This window comes from Daucus carota, chromosome 1, assembly GCF_001625215.2.
Source record: "Daucus carota subsp. sativus chromosome 1, DH1 v3.0, whole genome shotgun sequence".
Taxonomy (NCBI): domain Eukaryota; kingdom Viridiplantae; phylum Streptophyta; class Magnoliopsida; order Apiales; family Apiaceae; genus Daucus; species Daucus carota.
In genome coordinates, this window is record NC_030381.2 from 15,728,630 (window position 1) to 15,754,319 (window position 25,690).

A 25,690-nucleotide genomic window follows, 5' to 3' on the forward strand; every position below is an offset into this window, starting at 1 on the left:
TTATACAATTTGTCGGGATGCACGACCCAGTTGGTTGTTGTGAGTTTAGTTTTGCTCCCCGAACCATGTTCCTTAGCCGAACTGAGGCATCCCAGTCCGGATCGGTTCCCTTCATGGAATCATGCTCCTTGGAAGTATTGAACTATTCTCAATTAGATTTAGCTTATTTCTTGGATCATGCTCCCCGGAGGGATTGGACTATCTCACTTGGATTGAGCTTATTCCTTGGATTATGCTCCCCGGAGGGATTGAACTATTCTCACATAGGTTCCTCGAACCAGGACCAGATTGCTTGTTCCTTGATAAGACTTGCTCCCAGGTCCATATTCCTTAGAGGGACTGAGGCGTCCCAGTCCGAATTGGTTCCTTCCAGGAATCATGCTCCTTGAAAGGATTGAACTATTCTTACTTGGATTTAACTTATTCTTTGGATCATGCTCCCCGGAGGAATTGAATTTTTCTCACTTGGATTGAGCTTATTCCTTGGATCATGCTCCCTGGGAGGATTAAACTATTCTCACTTGGGTTCCTCGAACGAGGACCAGATTGCTTGTTCCTTGATTGGACTTTGCTCCCAGGATCATGTTCTTTAGCGGGACTGAGGCATATCAATCCGGATTTATTCCCTTCCTTGGATCATGCTCCTCGATGGGATCCGGACTTCGACCTATTACAGATATTTTATAATCAACTTTTTGTACTTAATTTTGATATTTTGGTATTATAATGTCACTCTTAAGTTAAATTTGATAGAAACTTGTGATTTTTAAGTTGATAAGAATATAAATTAATGCTTTGAAACTTAATTTCAAAGATTTTTGCTAGGTTGAAATTTTATTTCTTTTGAAAATATTTACATGAGTAATTATTTTTTATGATAATTTTGGAACTTTAGCAAAAATCATTAACATTATTCGAGAATTACAATTTCGATCTTTATAATAATATTTTAAATGTTATACGGAAAAAGGTACACAATGATAACAGAAGAACAAAATTAATAAAAACAATATGGGCCCTAACAATATGGGCTTAATGATAATTGACTAATTGTAGTCTGCGAACTTGGACTAAATTCTTTTCTTGTTCCATTTGTTAGTCCAAATAAAGACTCGTCCAACTTATGATTACCATTTTCTGTTCTATTGTGTAGTCTTACTGTCTTACTCCCTGGTCAAAAGTCGCTCCACCTTGACTTATTTAATTTAGTTTTTGCAACCTGCTTGACTTAAACTAATAATGCAGGCATCTAGGGCTGTAAATGAGTTGATACGGTCGATAACCGCTCGGTGTTCGGTTCGAAAAAATCTCGGTTCGATTCATAAACGAGTCGATCTTGAGTATAATTTTAAGATTCGTTTTATAAACGAGGTGAACTTGAGCACAGTAGAGTTTGACTCGATAATTCGCGAACAAGTTCGAATTATGAGTTCGTGAACTTGGCTCGTAAGCGTAGTTCGTGAACTGACTCGTGAACATGGTTCGTGAACTCTGCCCGTGAACATGGTTCGTGAACTTGACTCGTGAACCTGGCTCATGAATTTATGAATTTATGATTCCTTGGAGCATAAATTAAAATATTATTAGAATTTTAATTTATTTTTTAATTAAATTAAATTAAAACAAGCTAGTAAATAAATTTATGAGCATAAGCTAGCTCGTTAGCAAAGTTTATTAAAAAAGCTCGTGAACAAAATTAATGAGCGGTTGGTGAGCAAAAATTTATGAGAAATGTTCGTGAGCGTAAGTTATTGGGCGGTTCATGAGCAAAAGCTCGTGAGACAGCTCGTGAGATATGTTCGTGAGCGGTTCGCGAGCCGTTCATGAACAGAGTTATTCCTTAATGAGTCGATTCTCAAACAATATTTTTGACTCGATCCAAGCTCGAGCTCGAGTACGAGTTCGCTAATTATTTAACATACGATACGGCTCGGCTCATTTACACCCCTACATGCATCTTTGCTTTAACAGAAGTCTTTAAGCAATCTCCGGAAGTTGTGATCCAAAAATCCAAATTTGCATCACCAACTAATCCAAATTCTAATTCAAATTTCTAACCAACTCCAGCAGCGTGATCCAAATTCTGATCCAAATTATTTTTTCTATATTATATTACATAAAGTTTATATCAAACTATATAATTTTAAATTTAATTTATAATCATTATTAACCACTTATATTATATCTTTCTTCAAAAAAAAACTACTTATATTATATCTAATTAATTAATCTAATTATTTTATTAACATCGATCAAAGTATCTCAAAATCAAGGAAATGAGGATGAAGCTCAAGGATCTCGAAATGATATGAATAACTACGGACAATATTTTGATTATCTAGGAGGAAACATAAATAATCTGTTCGACTAAATCAAAATTTATATTTATCGTTCTGTTTTCTAGTCATTTCCCAGTATTACATTTTATTTTATTTTTATTTTAATAAAATTTGCTTTCCTATTATTTGAAGATTTTACTAAAACATTAGTTTTACAAATTAATGATTATAAACTATAATTAATTAAATTAATCAAAAATTAAATTTAAGTTTGATAAACGAAAGATATAGAAATAACAAAATCATTATTTTATAATAAAGTAGGTGATCCAAATTTGGATGAGTGAATAGTGGTGATCCAAATTTGGATCAGTACTGATCCAAATTTGGATCACTTTTGGAGGAGAATTTGGGGTAATCTACCCTAAATTTGGATCTTTGGATCACTGCTGGGTTTGCCCTAAGGATAAGAATTTTCCCCTATAAATATTACTTGTTGGTAAGTTTTTTCTCAAATGTAAGAGTTTACTTTTTAAAAGAATGTATATTTTTACAACTTGTTTAAATATATTTTTCACTTTTAAGAGTAAATTTCAAAATTGTGGTCAAAGTTTACACCGATTTTCAAATAGTTGGTTGGAGTTCCAAATTCTGAGAAATGTGGCCAAACTTTGGCACCGTTTTTTAGAAGGATGGTTTCGTTAAATGTCACTAACGAGAGTAACAGACATAGGGGTAAAATGAGTTCCAAATTCTCAGAAACATGGTCAAACTTTGGCTCCGTTTTCTAAAAATGTGGCTCTCGCTAAATGTAACTAATGTCACTAACGGGAGCCAAAGTTTTAAAAAGCGAAACCAAAATTTGACCATCTTTCTCACAACTCTGAAGTTTACTCCACTTTTAATAATAATATTTTCTAATAATAAAATATTATATAAAATGAATATAAGAAATGTTGTTGGAGATGAGAATAAGTATTGATGTTTTCATTGAATTAAGAATTCAATATTTTATATTAAATTTGGGAAATAAACTAAGATAATTTTGGAGTTGCTCTTACTTAACTTAAAAGAAAAAAAGAAAACACTAAAAAAATCAGTGTCACTAATACATATTAATATTAAAAATATTTACAGATAGATGATAAAAGTGTAAATATTTATACTAAATATTTATACTAACCCTTTACATGTGAAAAATGTATTATAAAATTTAACTTTTTTTAAAAGATATAATTAATCGATTAATAATATTTAATCAAATTTCAATACATTAACATATAACTTGAATCGAAGAAAAAATATTTATAATACTAAATCATCAATAAAAAATATTAAAAACTAATTATGAATAGCAAATTTAAATTATATAATCGTGTAAATTAAGAACGAAATTTATTCACCTGACACAAGGACCCGATTTAGAAAATATACTTGGCAAAGGAAATGAAACTTATGAACCCAACCTGCACTAGATAACTACACAAATCACACATGCACTCATTATAAAATTCAATTACAGACGGGAGATAACCATGACAACTCACCTAGTATTTCGTTTGTATGTATACATACAATAATGTCTATCTCATTGCAAAAGCATATACTTATGTGGCCCGTATAACCAAACACTTAAAAAAATCAAAAATATTAAAATAATAAAAATCTTGTTTTTCATTTTTCTCGTAGCCCTTATCAAAATTCCCAGATTTTATTTCTTGTTTCTTGGCCTTCAAAACATCAAGATCATATAAAACATTAAAACCCCTAGTATTCAATTGATGGGTTGTTATTTTTAATTGTTTTTTTGATGATGGAAGTTGATGTTGAGAATTGAAGCTAGGGTTTTGTTGAATATATACATACATACTTTTATGATGGCTAATTTTTGGTTGTTGATTTTATGTTTTTCTTGTTGGATTTCAAGTGGGGTTCTTGCTAATGTGGTTTTGATGACAAACAATGCTACCTTATCTTTTCAAGACATTGAGGCCAATTTTTGTAAGTATTTTTTTGATTTGTGAATGTAATTTTTTGTGTTTGTGTGCATCTGGGTTGATGGGTTTGTTGTTTTTGTGATTTCTTGGGTGTTGTAGAGTTGATTAGGTTTGTTTGAGGGTATAAATGGTTGGGATTGATGGGTTTTGATTGAAATGGTGAAAATTTTGAAGCTTTGTTGTTTCTTGATGACTTGGATGTTGGTTTGGTGGGGCTTTTGATGTTCTTGGATCGATTTTGGTGTGGTTTAGGATCTGTGATATTGGAAAAGGTTTGTTTTAGGGTTAGGATTCTTAAAAATTAAAACTTTGTAGACTGTTATGAGGAATGTTGTGAAAAGAAGATTGCTTTGTGAAGGTCAGTCAGTGAATTACTTGTAGTTGGTTTGTTGTTTGTCGGGATTTGATTTCATTGAGGTGTTGGCTATGGCCTATGAGCCTATGATAATGTTTGGGGCTTCTTGTCGTCAATCGTGCTTTGTCGATTTGTTTGTAATTTTCTTTTGGAAGTTAATAATGTTGCATCGTCATGAACTCATGATAGTTGAATTTACGATGATCAATCATTGATTGTTGTTGATTCATAAATATCTTTTTACAATTTTACGTAGTCGGCTTGCATTGTCTGAAACACTCTTGTTTCATTATCCTCGATTCCTGGCTTGTGACAGACTACGCAAAACCTCTCAAGTCGAGTGAAATTATTTTTCTTATGTTGGTTTAAGTTAATTCATGATCTCTTATTTGTGTTGTCTTCTCACTTTAGTTGGTTTGTTATTTCAGCTCCATCAATAAAAGGATCAGGGGAATGTGGCACTCTGTACAAGGCAGATCCCCTGGATGCTTGCTCACCCCTAAAGAACATAGTTCCTAAAATCAAAGAAGGTGGTCTCTCTCTATTTGCGTTGATTGTTAGAGGCGGATGTAGCTTTGAAGATAAAGTTAGAAGAGCGCAAATTGCAGGTTTCAAAGCAGCCATTGTGTATGACAATGAAGATGGTGATTTAGTTGCAAGTAAGTGTCTTCTCTTAGTACTTCCATAGTTGGTGTTTTTAATTCGTATATAATGTATATGCTTTACTCCGTCTCAATTAAGAACCCTTTTATTTTAGAAGTCAGAGGATCCATGTTGTAATAGTTAACAGTACATACAACAAAATGGAGTCCATCATAATGTAGGGAGTTAAATTGTGTTTGAATAACAATTTCTTGTGTGGTGTCTAAAGAGTGGAATGCAAATTATGCTTCTTAACGCAGTTCCCTAATTATTGGTGGAGCTAAAAGATGGATTAGTATTTATCGTAACGGCCTTTTTGTTAGATTTTAAACAAGGGAGAGATATTTCAACTTGACTAAATCATTTTTCGTGTCTTCTTGAAGCTATTAGGTGTTATGTATAGCTGAGGTGACACTGCCATCTATTATTCGTTTAATACTAGTAATGATAAGTCATGACGTCATGTAGCTGATGTAAAGAGTGTCGATATCCCAGTTGGTAGTCTATATGTTGTTTCATCTCTGTTTAGATGCATATATGCATGCACTTTTATTTGATTTAATTACAAGTGCATATATACATAAGATTGATTTGCTTTTATGATAGATACTGGGAATCGGTACGTTATTATAGCTATGCAGCTTTTGTGAGTTAATGTTTATATTGCTGTGCTTAAAGTAAAAATAAAGATATATCCTGTCAAGCTGGATTTGGAATATATGCAAGTCTCAACATGTGGTTCTCTAGGTTTATAAGAATAATTGGAAACTCTAAATCATTGTTAATAAATAATATACCCTTTACCACCTCTTTCTATTTTTGTTTGACCACTTTTCTTTGCATATGATAATACGTCACACATTAATATGACTACCATATGAGTTTATATGTATCTATATGACTATATGGCAGATGAGTGCATGTCTTTGACTGAGCGGGTTTGCTGTATCTTTAAGTTTTGACATTATATATGTGAGAAATACATGTAGTTGGGATACAATATAAAGAAATTATGTATGTACAGTCAAAACTGAATAAAATTTGAAGACGGCGAGGACTTCTGTTTCTTCTTTGTTTTGAAAGGTTAGTGGGGTTTTTTTTGAGAGAGGTTTCTACCCTGTATTAGGATTCAAACCCATGAATTTGTGATACAGGGAAGGGAAGAAGATAGACCTCTACTACGACGTCATTTTTGAACACTCAACAGATAAGACGAAGATCTGAAGCTTTAGTATTAGAAGCAACTTGCCTTTGAGATATCTGAATTAAATTGTGAATATGGTATTTGCTGGGTTTGGTTTTACATTTTTTTTTTTTTGTTTTTTTTGGTTTAGATGCCAAAAGTTTGCAGTCCAGTCTATTATCAATAAAGTTTTAAATGCTCGCTTATATAGAATATTAATTCTGCCTTATTTTATTTTGTTGCACGTGCATTTGATTTCAACTCTTATACTTTTTGCTATAGGATAGTTAATGAATGTACTATAAAACAATTGTCAAGTATAGCATCATTTGGTGGTTCTTCCATTACCGTCCAATAGTTGACTCGCTTTGATATATCATGATTTTGGGCGGCTTTGTTTGCCCCAGCTTGGCGAATTGTTTTTGCAGTCTTAGGCCTTCGTGTAATCCTCTCTGCAAAATGATCAATATATCTTGGTCTTTTATCATTCGATTACTTATCATATTTAGTGCTGGTCTTTCATCATCTTATCACTCATAACTGTCAAAGGCCTATATGTTGTGACATACCTTGTTATTCTATGAAAAGGACTTTTTGGTCATATACGCAATAGATGCATGCGACCTAAAGAGTTGTTTGGGATCTTGGTCCTTTCAAGATTTAGAGTGTTCTATTATGCTTTTGAGGAAGTTATATTCGTTTGTGCTAGTTATATATTGTTTTGTTAATTCTAGTTTGTAGGTATTATTGTTCCTTGTCTTTATATTTTAAGGTCACACAAAAGGTCTTGCTATCGAATTCCTTTAATGAGAAATGCTTTTTGAATGTATTTAAATTTACATTTTTGGTAACAATTACAATTATCAGTAACTGCTTTCTGCATCAAAAGTTAATGTAAATATCACAGGTTGCGTCACTCGCAAATAATTAAACGTTTTTTTGGTCAAAACGTTTACTGCATTACTGGAAGGCATTTTAGAAATTAGAGTGTGATGGCAGCAGTTTGCTTTATAACTTTTCTTGAAAATTCTTTTCATATATCTTGGAAGTATCCGATCTTGTCCTTCCCTTAATATAATGCCAAGCATTTTTATTTTTTTTGTAACAGCTAATTTAACTGACTTCTGATTTTTAAACAATTTCTTATGTGAGAATGTCAATTTTGCAGTGGCTGGAAATTCAGCTGGGATAAGAATACATGCTGTCTTTATTTCCAAAGCTTCTGGCCAGTTACTCACCAAATATATTGGTGCAACTAACATGGAACTGTGGATTATTCCGAGTTTTGAAAACTCAGCATGGTCAATCATGGCTATATCTTTCATTTCACTACTTGCCATGTCCGCAGTACTGGCTACATGTTTCTTTGTGCGGAGACATAGAATAAGAAGAGAACGGCCCCGAGCACCGCGAACTCGTGAATTTCATGGGATGAGTAGTCAGTTGGTGAAAGCCATGCCATGCCTAATATTTACAGCAGTTTTGGATGATAATTGTACATCGTCAACATGTGCGATATGTATCGAGGATTACACCGTTGGTGAGAAGCTTAGAGTTTTACCATGCCGGCATAGTAAGTATTTATTATCGTATCAGTGATATTATATTTAGACTGTGTCTGGTGATCATATTTTTCTATGGCTTCACTAACTTGCTCCTTTTTAAACTTGAAAGAATTCCATGCCACCTGTGTTGATGCTTGGCTTACCTCCTGGAGAACATTTTGTCCTGTTTGCAAACGTGACGCAAGGACAAGTACAGGTGAGCCACCAGCATCAGAACGTACGCCTTTGCTTTCATCTGCAGCGTCTTCTATATTGTCGTCATTCAGGTCATCACTGGCATCATCACCAGCCATGCAAATAGGGTCTGCAAGGTCAAACCGGTTTGCATCTATATCTCGCGTTGGGTCATATGGTAGTTCTTACTATCAACAATCTCTTCCGTCCTATCAGCAGTCCCCACATCTAAGTGCGAGCCAAAGTTCATTAGACCTCAGAAATGCATCTTCACAAAGATCTATTGCTCCCCATTTGGCTTCGTCAAACTCACTGGGTTACCCATCTCTATCACCTCTTAATGCCAGATACATGTCCCCATATATTCCTAGTCCTGGAAATGCATCAAGTTATATAGGGTCTTCTAATCAGGCACACCCATTGCATCTAAGCGAGTCAACTGCAAGCTTTTCTCCGTATGCTTCAGCTCATTCTCTTCCAGGATGCTGATATCACCGCAGAGCTCTCTGACCATATAGTGCGAAAGCTTATAAGATGTTTACCAGACTACCTGTTGATTTCTGTTATTTAGATAAAGGAAGCAAGAGTGTTATGTATTGTGCAGAGTCTGTAAATTGTAGAAAATTGTTTTCTTTTTTTCATTCGACCACTAGTTGTGTTTTAAAGTTTGTTTTGAGGAGCCTTTAAAGTCTTTGCATTGATATGGTCTTTATGATGCTTGGTGCTTTGGCTATTTTGATTTGTGGAGAACACCCCTGCTACCCAGGAGAAGCGGCCCTGAATATTAGGTTAAATGTCCTGAATATCATGTTCATGTAGCATTAGGTTACAAGGATAAAACATGTAGCATTTACAGGGAGTAATGTTACATGGGCTTGGGCTTCAAACGTAGTTATGACTTGATGTTTCGTTATCGTTTATCTAGAGTTGAAGTATTTTAAGGTTTGCAGGTGTTTTCCTTTTGAACTTGGGTTAAAATAAAGGATAAATACTACACTATATTGTGTAGCTTTTTCAAAAAAATTATAAATGTTATATGATGTAACCTTATAAAACCATATTTACACTACACTACATTGTGAGATAAGGTCATATTCACAGACATGATATTTTTGAGGCGTAACACCTGTTATCGAACGGGGGCTTTATACTAAACTCTCACGAGCGCCAAATACATCAATAAACGGGGAAGTAGCTGGCCTATAACGAGGGTCAATTGACCTCACTCAACTAGTAATCAACCAACTTTGGTTTCTGGTTATGCTAAATCTCAAGAATATGTTGTAGCTAATTTTGATCCAAAAACAAAAAAAGAAAAAGCGAAAAATCATTGTCCTCTTTATTAGTGGGGAAACCTTAAGGATATGTTGTAGCTAATTTTTATACAAGAAAAAAAAAAAGGCATAATAGAAAACTCATTGCCCTCTTTATTAGTATGGCTACGCCAGATCTTAAGAATATGTTGTAGCTAAGTTTGATCCAAGAAGAAAAAAAAGGATAGTTCAAAACAAATGCATATTCATTAATTCATGAATCAAAGGAGGTTTTTCCGCATATTGAAATAATAGATTTAAAACAATAAAATATAACAAAGGATTATATGTAAAGACTTAAATCAATAGTACCATAAAGTACTATAAACAACCTACACAGTAGAAGTGGTTGCCTGGACTGAAATTTATATAGTTTAAATTTATATAAGGTCTGAAACTGGATAATCCATCAAGTTCAAAAAGTTTTACCATTAACTGACAGAGAACAGAACTAAAATGTGGCCAACTTACAATTCTTGAAGATATTATACGAGTCCCGGGTATCTTATATGAAACGCCTACTTAATCTATGCAAATAGATCTGGTCAAAGTTTACATCTCTAGCAAAACCTGGGATTAATCTTCCTTGTCTGCCGATGAATGTAGTTCTCTGCGCTCAGCCTCAGAGACGGCATTGAGCTGCTCTCTAGTACCTACCCTCAGAGGTTCTTCTTTACCGATGGTTAAGATGAGCATTATCATTGCAATCACAAAAACAAGAATGTACACAGATCTGATACCGATCAATGACTTAATAAAGCCCATTAGTGACGGACCACTAATTTGTTTTTGTATCACACTTCCGGCTCGATATGCCTCAATAAATCGAGTAACTTGTGACCTCTGATCCTCATCACTGATGCTATCTGAACCGATTACCTATCACAAACATAAGTGTAAGAGAACAGAACATGGATTTCCTTCTGGACAAAAACAGTTACTTCACAGAAGAATGAGATTATTTTGGAAGTAATGGTTCTCTCTGAGTAAAACCTCATGCAGGGAATATATTTGTTTGAAACTCAGTAAAATTCAAGCAAACAAGTCCGGATATTATGCAAAGTACGCAAGGATATGAGTCTACAAAGATGTCATTAAAACGTATGTCTGATCGTCTATCAGTGCTTTTTTCTAAATAATGAAGAGGAACTACTGAACCTACTGAGAAGGAGAGGTTTGCCTTTTAGCCTATTAAAGGCACTCCACCAGTGTTCAAGAAAAATAGATTCGATTTGACACCACCACCACCACCACCCCCAAAAAAAAAAAAAAAACTCTCTCCCTATGCTTACAAAAATTATGTAAATTTCGAAAAAAAAAAAAAAACTTACTGTGAAGTATTGCTCATCTCCATCCCAAACAATCATCTTTGGTAGGACGGTTTTCTTATACACCTCAAATGATTCGGTGAAATCCTCCCATTGTTTTACGCCAACATAACCAAATACCAAATCTCGGTTTGCAGATGCAGCAGCTTTCAGTACCTTGAAAAGTTCCTTTGATTTTTCTGTCGTTTCGTCCTCCACAATTGTCACAACAATCTTCCTCTCATCATCTCTTAATGTCTTTAAGGAATCTTGATTTATTGGAAGAACCAAAGGGAATAAACTCTGTTTGATAAAGTCTTCCAAGAACTTGTCTGCATATTTTGTACAATAACATTAAAAGAATTGCTTCTCACTTCTGACAGTTAGCAATAATTTTCTTGCGGACTCCTGAAATTATGTTTTATGTAGTTTGGCAAGGAAATTTGAGTCATAGGTACATGGCCCTTTACATGTAAGACCTATATTTCCCTAGGCAAATACTTGGAGGGTAATGAAAATTAGTGTAACATATCTCAAATCATTAATTGAACAAACACCATGGTACAAGTAAAGAAAAATCAAGCAAGATGTAATTATAGAAAATCTTCAAAAATTTAAATGCCTCCGCTTAGTCTAGATGAACAAAATGGAGTGCAATGAGACAGTTACAGAGGCTGTTGAAAAATAAGCATCCAGTATTAAGAAAAAAAAATGACAAGACTGACTGGTAGATATCAGTATAACAAAAAGCTTGCAGCGTCACAGACTCACAGATATTAGTATACACAAGTAGAAAAAGTACTAACAATGTTGGCATCAGTGGTCTAGAAACACGGTTCATAGTACTGCATTGCAAATGTACATAAGCTTACACGAATTCACAAACAACCAGATTCACCTTACCGAGTATCACTAAGAATTGACGGCCACAAGGAGTAAGAAGCATGAATAACACTATGTCTATTACAAGTTTGAGCATGACACATGGTGATATTAAAACCTAAATAAATAATTTGAGTCTTGTGTTCATTAAAAAAAATCATATTTAGCAAATCATATGATACAAGTTAAGATAATAGAGCTTTAAATACTTTAATGTTTGGTACTTGACTACTTGGTACTTGCCAATATCAAAAACCAGTGTAACAATATAGCTGTAGTTAGAAAACTAAGCAAGCTCTTATAAGTTATAAACAAATGCCCTAACAGCCAAAATTGACACTCGAGTATAATAATATATGAATAGAAAAACTTTTATATCCTCTAGATTCAAGGACTCCTAAGATGAATCGAAGCACTTGCAAACAACCATGATACTGCTAAACTATTGAAATTAAACTGCACATAAATAGAGATGGAAGAGTTTATCCTTCTGATACATTATATATAAAAATGAAAATTCATATATACCTTCAAATGGCCCATAGAATATGGCCTGTTCATTATAGTTTGGATGGAGGACAACCAGAGCAGGTTCTTTATCAAAATCATACAATACCATAATGTCCTCAGAAAAATCTTTTGCGACAGAAAACCATGCCTTTTTCTTGTACTTAACTGCCAAATCTGATATCACAGATTCATTTAGACCGAAGCCTATAAATATAGGAAACGGGGTGCCTGCTGCTTCAACAAATCGACTAATGGAAGAGTCAGAATCGAGGACTGATACATCAGGAGCAACAAATTTCTTCAAGTACTGAACAATTAATTTAGCTTGTCTTGGTCCTCTATATTCAGTTGGAGTTCCATGCATAAATATCTTTAGGGTTGGAAAACCACTGCATCATCAGACCAAGTATATTTGCATAAGATATTGTATCATATGTGGAATTGTTTTTTCTTCCCCTTTTTTGAAAATTAGCTGATTTTCTTTTTCTTTTTTTTATATATACATATTTAGCACAATTATTCACTCCTTGCTAATTAGGTTGAAATGAAATACTAAACAATTACACTGGGTGACTATGGTGTATAACAAGAATATGAATCCAAGGAAGAAGCATACTCGATTTCATATTTAGAAGCCAGGCGTGTATATTTGTCTGCATTTACTTTCGCAATTACAATGGAATCCTTCGATTCAAAAAGGGCTGAAGCGGCTTTGTCCAACTGCAGGCAAAAATTTAAATCGTCAGTATCTTGCTTATCAGATTAGTTACTAGTAGGATTTAATACACTATAATGCTACCAAGTAATCCAGAATGTGGCCAGGAATTCAAGGACTTCTCTCAATTTTATGATTAAATCATGAGGAACTCTTGGAGCTTCTACAAATCTTTTGTCGTCTTCAACTTTCTAGTAGATCTTGACTTATACATTATATAGATAAGTATCTAATTAACAACATTCAAATATAGCAATAAATCAGATATTTTTAGGGACTTCTAAAATTATTGTAGTTATATCAGACAATGGTGTGCGCAACCTTAGTATATTAGTACTAGAGCTTATGGAAGAAAAGGGAAAGTAAAAAAGAAGTATTCTTCAGAAAATTACAAAGAAGTAAATAATAACGAGGGCGGGCAGTATGGAAGAAGTTTGGACCTTGAAGAGGCCCGATTGCTGTTAAAATGTTATCCATATCTATTTTCATACTAAAGCCAAAATCATTGGCTGACAGGCAGTACATATATAAACATGTATTCTATGTAAATTCTATAAGCAGGAAGTGCATACTTAATAAACATCATTAAATAAAGATTTACCATACCTTGTAAGTTTCCCTGAATGTACAAAGAACAAGTTTCATATTCCCATACAAACACTAGGAGACTGGGGGCGATAACTTGTTTAGGTAAGCTGAACAATTCATTCCATCTGTACATCTTGATTGATGGATTTTTTGACAAAGCATGAGGGAGCATAAAATTTTCAATTTCTTTACCTTTACATTACATACAAAGTTGCGACTTAAGTTCACAGGCCCTTCAATTCAAAATTTCTAATCTAAGACGATCTTGTAAGGAAATTAGACATACTGCAGTCTGATGCACCCACTGTATCCTCTTTCATATACGTGAAAAAAGAGACAAAACCCCCACTGAAATGCAATCTATTAAATAAGTTGGTCTACAGAAATGACAACAAAAGCTTCAATTTTTGTACAAGGAACATAACAAGAGTTGTTCACATTCACTAATACTCTTAAGACAGAACCACTAAGACCCAACACAATCTCATCATTGTCCTAGCTCCCCTAAATGGTTGGCTCTTCGACCCCAACCAATGCGAAACCACCTTCATAACATAATTCAACACAGCATTAAACCTCAACACACTACATTCCCATCTATCTATCTTCAAACTTTTTACCCAACTCAACCCTAACACACACACAAACTCACATTCAACCACAAACCATATCTTCACAATCCAATTTCAAACACTAAAAATCACTTTTCTCAATCTGGGTCATCAAGATTCACAGCAAAAAGCACTTCAAACCAAATCTACACATACAAACTAAAAACTTGAAGATAGAAAAGTACACAAGAAAAGATGGACCTGGGGAGCAAGATGCTTGCAGTGGCCACACCAAGGAGCATAGAAATCAACGAAGATGTAATCAAAAGTAGAGATGGCCTTGTCGAAATTGGAGTCATCAAGCTCCAACACTTTCCCATCTCTTACAAACTCATCAGCAGCAACCCATGATGATGATATAGATAGTATATATATTATTGATATTACAGATGCACGCATCATCTTTTTCATCGGACTAGCAGTACTAGATTATGCTACAACAAGTAAGTGCGTGTGTGTGTGTTTTTCTGATGCACATAGATTCAAGAGGAGACTGTTTAGTTTTAGTTCTTGGTGTTTGACTGGGGAATAGTCGTGTTTTACATTTCAAATAAATAATTTACCGGATGAATAAAATATTGTATTAAATTATTGAAAGAAATAATATTTGCTAATCTGAAATGGAAATGTTTGTTTTGTTCTTCAGAAATCCAGTTTTTTAATGAGTTAAAAATACTTTTACGTAATTATTCAATACTAGCTTTTAACCCGTGCGAAGCACGGGCGGGTATATAGTTCGTAATTTATTATTTATAATTTAAATTTTAAAATCATTTTATTAGTATTTTAATATTAATGGATTGAATTTTAATTAAATTATATTATTCTCCCGATTACTTGAAAATACCCTAATAAATATGTATATAAACATTTAATCCAAATTTAGTACACGTAGATTTAAAAATAAAAAAAATCAGAAAATTCAAATCTTTTTTCAAAGGGAAAATAGATTTTTTTGCCACTCAACTTATAGTGTTTTTAGAAACTTACCACCCAACTAATTTTTTTATTCTTTTAGTCACTAATGTTAGGTTTGGTTTTATTTTTAGCCACCAACTTAGGTTTGGATTTGATTACCAGCATTATGATAATTTTTTGTATCATCATATATACATAGTGATAGTATCTAATATTTTGATGATGTGTTGTATGTTTATATCCTTATATATAGCAATAGTAATATAAAATGAGCCGATGAAAAATTAAAATCAGCAATAATAGTAATCAGATTCTAAAAATTCAATAAATCATGAATATGAAATCAATGACTTCAAACAATTCACCCTCTCTCATAAGATAAAGTGTAATTGAGTGATATGACGCATCATCTTTCGCTATTAAACTTTCAATGGACTAGCTCAGTCTAAGATCTTTCTTAAATTTATCTCAAAAAATTTTAATAACTTTATCTTATTACAATTTTCGAGATAAATAAATAAAGAGGAAAACTTAATTTTCGATGATTGTCCTCTATATATAATGCATCATTTTATATTATTATTACTCCCTCCGTCCCTCTCATTAGTTTACAAATTTTCTCTAGTGCTTAGCATGTATTTAAGATTCTTATAAAACATAGTTTCATAACTTTTTTTTGTGTGTAAAAATTCAAACGCTGAATTTTCATTCGGAAGAAAAAAAATAAAGTTATATATGAAACTACATCTTTTAAAGGCCATATAATACGTGTAAAATTTTTATCATCCAAGGTAAGCGATCTTGAAGACATAAAAAGTACTACATATAAAAATACAAATATATATCAAATCATCAAAATATTACCGACTACCACTATATTTTAATAATGATACACATAAAATGTAATGCTAATAATCAAATCTGAACCTAACTTCAGTGACAAAAAAAAAGAGTTAAATCTAACACTAGTGAGTAAAATAAAAAAAATTATAGTTCAGTGGTTAGTTTCTAAAAACGCAATAAGTTTAGTGATAAAAAATTATCATAATGCTGGTAATCAAATCCAAACCTAAGTTGGTGGCTAAAAATAAAACCAAACCTAACATTAGTGACTAAAAGAATAAAAAAATTAGTTGGGTGGTAAGTTTCTAAAAACACTATAAGTTGAGTGGCAAAAAAATCTATTTTCCCTTTTTCAAACATAGACGATTGTGTAATACCTTTGAAAGATTCAATAATTTAATCAATCGAATTTCAACGCAATTTTGTAATCTTGGTTTTTTTGACAACAGAAACTTTCAAGATTAAAGTTAGAAAGGGTTATGTAATGGTTCGTGTTTATATTGAAATAGAACACGTTAAATTTAAAAAAAGTTATATAAAGGTTCTTTTTGAAAAAAGATATTCAAAATTGTATATTTATAATTTTATTTGTAACATCATTATAATTTTTTTAATGAAATATTAAATGATAATATATTGTTATGAGAGTTTTTAGTATTTGAAACTGTTTAACAATGTAATACTGACATATAGACTCCAAATTTGTAGACTTGTAGTACCAAAAGGAGAGTACCAAACCAAAAAATATAACTAAAACCTTGGATTGCAAATTATACTCATGTTAGGCTTATTATAATATAGTACAGATAGTATATAGATTAACAAAAAACAAATTTCAGTCCCTCAAAAATAATATTAATTTTCAACCGACAATATTTAATGTTTTCGTATATTCTCCATTACTAGCGTTTTCAATATGGATTTCAGTTCCCTCAAAAGTATTATTTTTATTTTCAATATGGATTTCAGTCTCCTCAAAAATAATACTTTTGGCTTTTCTGTATATTCTCCCGTTAATTGTTACTTGTGCAATTTTGTTTATTTCAAGATTATTTTTGATATAGCGCGACGGTAAATTGCAAAGTTTTTTTTTATATAATTCCATGACTCAAAGATGTTCGATTTAAAATTTAAGTTTAGTTAAAAGTAACCAAGAATTGTCATTCTTGTAGTTATGACAGAAGCAAGATTTAAAGAAATTACATATGCAACTAAAAGTTATTGTAAATCGAGCAACCAAATGACCAAATTATATTCTTCACTTGTTCTTTACCAAGTGTGCTAAACAAATAAACACAAAATAATATTCTTCATCCTATTCTTTACTAAATTACATACATGTGAGACAGTAACAGGTTACAGCACAGCCCACAGGTATGACCACATCACCACACGACTGATGGAAAAAATTACACCTGTTTGTGCATGAGTTAAATCATTGATCAATATATTTATCACTGTTATAAGATCTATGCCATGATTCCATTACCAGTATCCGACAAACTCCGTCTCACCTAATTTAACAAATCAGTAGGCTGACAGCAAAATTTGCTTATATAGTTTGATCTAATATTGCTTTTTCTCCGTCCTCTCTGATTTGAGTCACGATTAGAGGATCTGTTAACTACCATCTGCTATACACTACTCTTCACCTGCCCTTTGACATGAAGTTGGTATCATACTAAAGTGGGGAGGGGTTCTGTAAGTTAATATGGGAAGTATGAAGAATTATAAAGACCGCTTATTCCGTCCTTGCACGCTTTGACTGAGCTTGTCTCATCCAGTCGATGCACTCCTCGGCAGACCCAGAAGGGTGAGCAAGCTGCCATTCAAGCAACTTTTCTACCTGCAATATGATGGAATAATTTTAGCATACACAGTTGCTTAGATAGAGTCATTAGCATATATAAGGTTGGAAAGTCCGCACCCATATATAGTTAATTTAGCAGTAAAAGAGGATGGCTTACCCATTCCCTCACAAGAGGTCCTCCTGTCTTTAGCTGCAAAACGCTCATAATTTCCTTTCCGTTAACCAATGGCTTCACTTCCCATATTTTGTCAAGACCTTCATTCAGTATCACAAAGAAGAGGGATTAAGTTTTATCAAGTGACTTCAAAATTAGTACGAAATATTTGCAACTAATTAATTTAGCTACATGTATAAACAACATACATCATCAAATGTAAAGATCTATATAACTATTAAAGAATGAACTGTCAGCCGCTATTATCAGTTTACTAGTAATACTGATAGTTAAACCCATACCTTGCGTGGTAACTGCACTCTCAACCTGATTGAATAAGACTATGCTTTTGTCCAATTTAGATTGCTCAAATGAACTTGAACTATCAATATCATCGTAATAGAGAATTGTCGAGAGCAACAACGCAGGACGCCAAAAATCTTTGATTTCTCGAAGAAGTAATCCTAAAATAAAGCAAGGATCAGCCACCTGTAAAAAAAACCAATGTATCTACAAGTACGCAATAAGCTAATAAAATCCGGGAAAATATTTGTTGAAGTTTTCCAATATAAGAACAGATAGTTTATACCGAGGGGTCAAAACACTAAAGCTTTTAACAAAGTGGGAACTAAATAAAATACTTACAAAGTTAAAAGGGCCATATGAAAAAATGATAGTTTATTCTAAAAAGAATTCCATGAACACACAAAGTTACTTGTATGCAAGGACTTGCTAAGCAAAAACATGTCTATATCATCAGATACCATCACAATAGGTCAAGCTGCCCAATTTAAGCCAATACCTATTAATATTCGCAACTTTGAAGCAACAGGTACATCAATAATTTCTCTTTTCCAAGAAACTTCAGATATTTTTTCCTCGTTGGAAATGATTAAAGGAAATAACGTCATGAATTTCTCTGCTGCTTCATGTAGACGCAAAACCTGCAACAAGGCATGCACTACAATTGATCCTCGTATTTCAGATATTATATTAACTTGTATAAATTAGAATATTAGATAATCAATTGACACGATAATACTTCAGTAAACAAGAGTATGCAGGACTGGTATAAGATAAACATGAAACTAACCGTTTCAGCATCACTTGATTTTAGCTTCAGTGAATTCCGGAAGATGTAGCTGACAGCTGGGATCTGTAGAGCAGATGACGTTAAAGAGGACTAACAGACCTGCTAATACCTTACACATTATATCGTATACCCAACATATATTATATTTTCATCAAGCATGACCAAGTAAAGACATCTGTACATACATAATTTAATAAAAGCGATAAGCACACACCAAGACGTCCACCATCAAACAAACCACAGAGATGGAGGGATTAAAAAGATACATTGACAAGGAGGACGAGTTGAATAGGATAATACCTTCTTGGATTTGTGATCAATGTAAACTGTATTCCTCAATGGTAGAAGTAGTGCAGCATATAAGGAGAGTCTCTTCTGATCACCCTGAAATTCACGAGAGAAACAAATAAAACATAATGTTTGAGCAGCAACTGAAGTTGTCAGAGTACTCGAGACATTCCAGCCCCCATGATGAAAATATAAAGGAATCACTTGTATCCAGTTCACTTCTTTTTGGGTTTCAGGGAATCATCTATAACCTCAATTCCTCATCCTCTTGTGTGTTGAGATTTGACAAGTAATTATATTGCACAAGCCAAGCACCATAAATTTCAATCCATATCATATTTAACAAGCATTTGTTAACCGAAACCAGTATTACTAATATCATCAAAAAATAGAACTTGGATATGCACGCATTTCATTTATTTATACATCCTACAGAAGCATTCAAATCAAGCAATCGTCATTATCAAGTAGAATACTATACTCACACTAAAGGATCCTCCAATTGATTGCAAAACCTTCCATGCAGCATCCATGTAGGCAACACAAAGCCTAATAAAATGTTTGAAGTTGGTTAGGTGGCTGGAATGCATGGCCAGACATTGATGTAGTATTGTAGTTAAAACATAAGGCGAAAAAAATGCTTCACGCGAAACATCAAAATTTAAGCAATAGAGTCCGTGTGAAACTTATGTTCTTATCAATGCACATTTTCCTGTTATTATTTAGAATTTAAAACCACATTTTAACTCGCAACATTCATTTACATTACAGATTCTTATATATACGTATTAAGTACCTTTCATGTTCTTCTGGGATTGGAGGATTAACATTTGGAGGGGGATTAAAGACAACCCAAAACAATTGCAGAGTAGATACATAAGACATTGCCTTGACAGGTTGATTGCCAGCTACCATAAGATCTATCTGTAGAATGAAAGGAAAATATTTAAAGAAGGGACATTATGACTATAGGAGACAACAGAGTCATAATTTAGTTTTTATTTAAATATGTGTGTGTTTGTGTGTGTGTTTACGCAAATATGAGATGGTCAATGAACCATGCAAATTACTCAAAGAACAAAGTATCACATACTTCATGACCAATACGTTCTCTGCTAATTTTATCCGCAATAGCTGCTCTCACATCATCAGCAGAAGCGGCCTTTTTCAGGCCTTCATCCAGTATAAATTCAAATCTTGCACCTGAAACAAAGTTCAGGTACAGATGAAATAGATAAGCCTTAGCAATATTGTACTAGCAGTCACACTGGATGTTGTGAATCAAGGCATAAACACAGAGTAGCAAATACACGGGAAAAGGAATAAACAGATAAACTTATTCAAGCTTAACTGTAAGAGATACAAGTTAAAAAACCAAATAAAGCACAGAACTTGAATTTCATTTCATAATGAAAACATAGTCGAAAAACTTAAAACAAATAACCAAACTATCTACCATTATGAATATAAAAGCACTAACTAGCATATATTATTGTTTACAAATAAAATTATTAGTATCTTACTAATATAAGTGAAGCATAATTTTGATAATATCTACTTCCTAAATGCAAGATAACAACAACAACAACAAAAAAATTATCAATTATCTGCTCATTAAATGTGTGCATAGCTGTTTAAAACATTTCTCCAACAACAATTTTTGAGCAAATAAGTAATGTGATACCAAAACGTATGGCTCGAAGAACTCGTAAGGGATCATCCAAAAAAGTTTCCCTTGGAGGTAGAGGTGTTACAATTTTCCCAGCCCTAAGATCTTCAATGCCTGTAGCACAATCATCAGCAGGCAACGAGATGATTAAGCTATTAAAATTACTTGTAAAACCAAAGAAAAGCTGTTGCCAACCTTTTCCAGTCAAATCTTCAACAGCCCTACTGTTAATGTTGTAAAACAAGCTGTAAAAAAGAAAAACAATAAAGGTCAACTCCGTGTTTGATAAAATCGTGTTTAAAAAGAGATAAACTACCAAATGAGTTAAATTCTTATAATATATAGGCAAATACCTATTAATTGTCAAATCTCTTCGATAAGCATCTTCTTCTGCTGTACCAAATCTCTGCAACATGTCAATTCCACATTAGTTTAATTTTATTCATCAAGTATAGTAGTATGAATGTAAAGATCCAAGTAAAAGGAGAACTTAGAACATGAAACTCCCAACAGACGTGTTTGCCAATGTAATAAAGATCTTAAAAACAATGTTCATTTGATTTTTTACTAATATAGGATCCGTGTAAAATCACAAATTGACACCGGGTAACGAGCATTTGTAAATTTACATACAAAAAGCCCACAAAGTTATTGCCTCTAAAGATATATGTCTACCATCGTAGGAATGCGGCTATTCTCACAGTAATCTTCAGCTCTTAAGTTGACAAAATCAATCCATACATCATAAAGGCGCATTGTGGCAGTTTCCAAGTGTTTGGACTGGTCAGGATTGCTGCAACATCAATACTCTAAGTAAGGATCTACCTCATAAAATATCACACACAAACAAAAAAAGTAGAGCAGTATTTTAATCTAAGCAGACAACAAAAGGACAAATTAATAGACCAGAATCACGGATAATCGCCTACAACAGATTGATGCAGACTTTTCACATTTCCTAAACTTCAAAAAGCAGATCGTTCCTCTCTTTACTACTTACAGTGTTTATTAAAAGGTCGATACTTGTGGTGTTGGCATGGAATCTAGGACGCGAGGAATACCAATTTATCCGTGCGTTGATATCAGGCAAGTACAGGTAAGATGAAGGAATTTGAATGCTTAAATTGAAATTGGGCCCAAATTAGTAACTTAAACTTTAAGTTTAAGTTTAGTTCAATGAATATGAGAGAAGACAAAAACAACACGTCAAATTAAGTAAAGAGAAGATATTAGCAATTTCCCCCCAAAAGAGATGTCCACAACTACGTTAGCTACAGTCCAACGGATCCAGTCATCAAAACTATATGTGTATAAGAGTTTGTGTTGCTAAGATATGAATAGATTTTCACCAAAAATAAATTAAATTACACTAATCTCCCAAGTTTTGCCTCAAGGTAGTATGAAGGTAAAATTCCTCTTGGTAGACATCAAGGTTCTTGTTTTTCACATGAGAATAACTCTGAAATGTTTGCCCTTGACTCTTGTGCAGTTGATCTCAAAGTAATACATGAATTAGAGAAGCTTTAGGAGTTGAATAATATCCACATATACTTAAAAAAAGATATTGCATTATATTGCAGGGGACTCTACCTTTGAATGACACCAACTCCATGGGTCTCTTCCCCCGTAGATATCAAGTACTCATTTACTTTTTCACAAAATTCTCTACCCAACATGTTATCAAGAGCAATATCAATGTCGTAACATTCTTTGCCTAGAAGCTGCAAGAAAAATGATAAATATAAGCTAAAACCAGAACAATAACACTTGCAAGAAAATAGAATACTTATATTCAAAAAGCAACTAGCTAAAAGATTTTATATATGAGTAGCAGAATTTTTCATTGCATGCACAAGGACATACAATTTTTATTAAAAATTCACTTTTAAGTAAAGGAAGATGCCTTCTAAAATATTAAATTCAAGTCTGTTTCACTTTTAGCCACTCATTTTTAACACACCTATAATTCTAAAATATTAGGACGACATTTCTCTTGATGCAATTAACTAAAAATCATATCACACGTCATTCCTCGCACGTATGACACCCATAAACAATAAATTGCGCTAATATGGCGCTCCCATCAAGTGATATTAATGCCAATTAAATATCTTCCGGTACATGTTTAATCAAACATATCTTTGAATATGGATACAGTGATATCCATAACCCTTTTCATGTTTCTAGAGTATGCATTCACTGCTATTCATCCCAAATTTGACTCTTACCCTCTACAACTGGATTGCCGAAATCATAATAAACAGAATCCTCGAGTAAATTATTCATTACTCATCAAACAAAATACAATCATTTTCTAACTTGCTGTCCACATTAAAATAATTTTCTATATCATCAACACACAGAAATCAGAAATTTTGTCATCATACTCCCATCTTTCCTAATCAATCATTCTGGTCTTATTGAGTAACAACACATACACATACATATATAGCAAAAAAGATCTATTTACTAGTATTAGTAGAGCATGAACTAAGAAGTTCTGCCATTATTCCCAATTTTCAAAATTTCACCGTTCAGGTTGAAATGAATTTAGTAACAACATATATATAACGAATACATTGTAAATAAATCTATTTACTGGTACTAATAAAGCATAGTTATTTAGATCATCATGCTCCTATCATCGACAATCAATCACTCGCTTGTAATTATCTTTCCTAACAACATAGATATACAATGTACAGAAATAGTAAAACATACAAAATAATCTATTAACCAGTACAATAAAAGCATAGCTACTAGAAATCATGCATTTATGATCCTATCATCTATAATCAATCACTCAAATAAAATAAGCTTTACACACGGACGCATATATAGCACATATATTACAAAATTGATCTATTACCTAGTATGACTAGAACATAGGTATCCGCATTCCTAATATTTCACTTACGTCATTACACTACTATAGTCTACATTCAATCACTCGGACTTAATTAGCTTTATTGGCTTTACTAAGCATCTCCGAGGGGAGTAGCTAAAATAATATACAATAATTTAGGTAAAATTTTCTTAACTTGTAAAGTATTGTATTCCAATAGTGTTGGCAATAACTGTTAGCTATATTTTAAAAAAAAAAACTGTATCTTATTAATTTTTTCAAATTCCAACGGCTATATTCCAACAGCTATATTCAAACAGTCACCACAGAAGAAGCTAATGTCTATTGTTCCAGACCCAATACAGCACATATATTAAAACATTACAGCACATAAATTAAAAGACCTTAGGATGATAGCATGTCCGGATTGCTTGACCTATAACTTTTAAGTGGACCTTTACAGATATTTTGTGGGTACTAGCGCAACAAAAAATTCTCTGTTCGTTCTAAGATCCACATAAATATTCTGAGAACAATCTACCAGATTCAAGAACAATAAAAAGTCTAACCAAATACAAACAGCAGTCATTAGATTCCATCACACCATTTAAACTGATAGAAGTCATTTAATTATTTAACAAGTCTTTAAGGCATAAACAAAGATCACTGCACATAAAATTATGTTTACTTCAGTCTTGTTTTGGCTATGTCTATCACACTGTAATTTGCCATAAGTTTTTTAAACAGCAAAAAAGTCTGAAGTCAAAGCCGGATTCAAATGGATTGTTATATATTCAATCAGAATAAAGAAGATATCAAGAAAACGCGACATAACACAAACTAGATTAACCAATTTATCACTCAGGCTGTAAATAACTATCCTAACACACACACTTTAAATTACATACAAAATCAATCAATTACTCGCACTATCACTACAAATACATTAAATTACATACTAAATCAATCAATTTTAATTCTTTTCTCAAAAATGAATCAATTATTACCACTATCACATCACTAAAAAATACGACATTAAGCTCTCGAGTCGACTCATCGATATTCAATCACTCAACGCGCAACCAAGTCAAACCACAGGAACAACACAATCAACAATCACACACACATCAAACTGATCGTACCTTATCGCGCACCCAACCACCCGCAACACGAAGCTGCGTATCGAGCCGAAAATGTCGCAGAACATCTCGCAACCGATCAAATATCTGCACCTCCTTGTCGTTCAGTTCAATGCTCTCTCTAACCTCGACCTCCGGCGGCGGCGACATTTTCGGCGAAAAAGTCGCGGCGGATACTGGTGGCGGGGAAGAATCACAGAACCCTAGGCGACGGCGAGATTGAGGGGATTTGTTCAAATTTGCAGTTGTTCTTAAGGGTTTAATAAAAGAAGAAGGGTTTATGAAATGGCGGTTGTTAAAATTAGATGGAAAGGAGGATGTGAATAAGAAGCGACTAGCTGCTGTTGCTACTCTCATATTTTTCAACACATAGCGATAGTAGAATACAAACTGCACATTGGGCTGCTTGCCTGCTTATCGCCAAAAATACAATAATCCAAGATAATAGATGTTTATTTAATTTTTTTCGAAAAATATTAAAAATATATTTAAATATAGTTATCTTTTTCTTATAAAATATCATGTTATAGACTTTTCCGTGCTATAAAAATTTGAACTAGTATAATAGCCCGTGCAAGGCACGGGGAGCTAGAGTGGATGTGGTTTAATTTTTTTGCTGCATTTTTGAAGAAGTTTTATCGGATTGTAATGGAATCTTGCATTTTTTAAAACAGCCGATATTAATACAACAAAGTGTTCGAAGTTTGATTGTTTGTGGATACCAAAAGCATGGTCGCGAGAGCTTAACTCGGCATATTTAATGTTTAATGCTAACACTTAAGTAGTCTTGATTCTCTTCATTAGCGTGGT

General features: G+C 33.1%; 3 protein-coding genes across 3 annotated transcripts; 1 reads left to right on the forward strand and 2 right to left on the reverse strand.

Annotated features, from left to right (window-relative positions):
• The first annotated feature begins 3,817 nt into the window (after positions 1-3,817).
• LOC108203193 (receptor homology region, transmembrane domain- and RING domain-containing protein 2) lies at positions 3,818-8,928 on the forward strand. Its single transcript, XM_017371969.2, has 4 exons — positions 3,818-4,280; positions 5,060-5,290; positions 7,625-8,029; positions 8,131-8,928. The coding sequence occupies exons 1-4, from the start codon at positions 4,103-4,105 to the stop codon at positions 8,682-8,684; spliced, it is 1,368 nt and encodes a 455-aa protein (XP_017227458.1). The 5' UTR covers positions 3,818-4,102; the 3' UTR covers positions 8,685-8,928.
• A 934-nt stretch (positions 8,929-9,862) lies between these two features.
• Positions 9,863-14,641, reverse strand: LOC108203209 (protein disulfide-isomerase 5-2). The gene is made up of 5 exons (XM_064091979.1): positions 14,323-14,641; positions 12,824-12,927; positions 12,226-12,596; positions 10,840-11,147; positions 9,863-10,387 (listed from the first exon to the last, which is right to left on the reverse strand). The coding sequence occupies exons 1-5, from the start codon at positions 14,530-14,532 to the stop codon at positions 10,085-10,087; spliced, it is 1,296 nt and encodes a 431-aa protein (XP_063948049.1). The 5' UTR covers positions 14,533-14,641; the 3' UTR covers positions 9,863-10,084.
• A 2,475-nt stretch (positions 14,642-17,116) lies between these two features.
• Positions 17,117-25,261, reverse strand: LOC108220731 (tRNA nucleotidyltransferase cca2). Its single transcript, XM_017394615.2, has 15 exons — positions 24,884-25,261; positions 22,487-22,617; positions 21,572-21,689; positions 21,250-21,302; positions 21,092-21,141; positions 20,912-21,010; positions 20,321-20,430; positions 20,024-20,151; positions 19,713-19,776; positions 19,240-19,323; positions 18,940-19,002; positions 18,649-18,790; positions 18,149-18,310; positions 17,850-17,947; positions 17,117-17,728 (listed from the first exon to the last, which is right to left on the reverse strand). The coding sequence occupies exons 1-15, from the start codon at positions 25,235-25,237 to the stop codon at positions 17,624-17,626; spliced, it is 1,761 nt and encodes a 586-aa protein (XP_017250104.1). The 5' UTR covers positions 25,238-25,261; the 3' UTR covers positions 17,117-17,623.
• Positions 25,262-25,690: the final 429 nt, after the last annotated feature.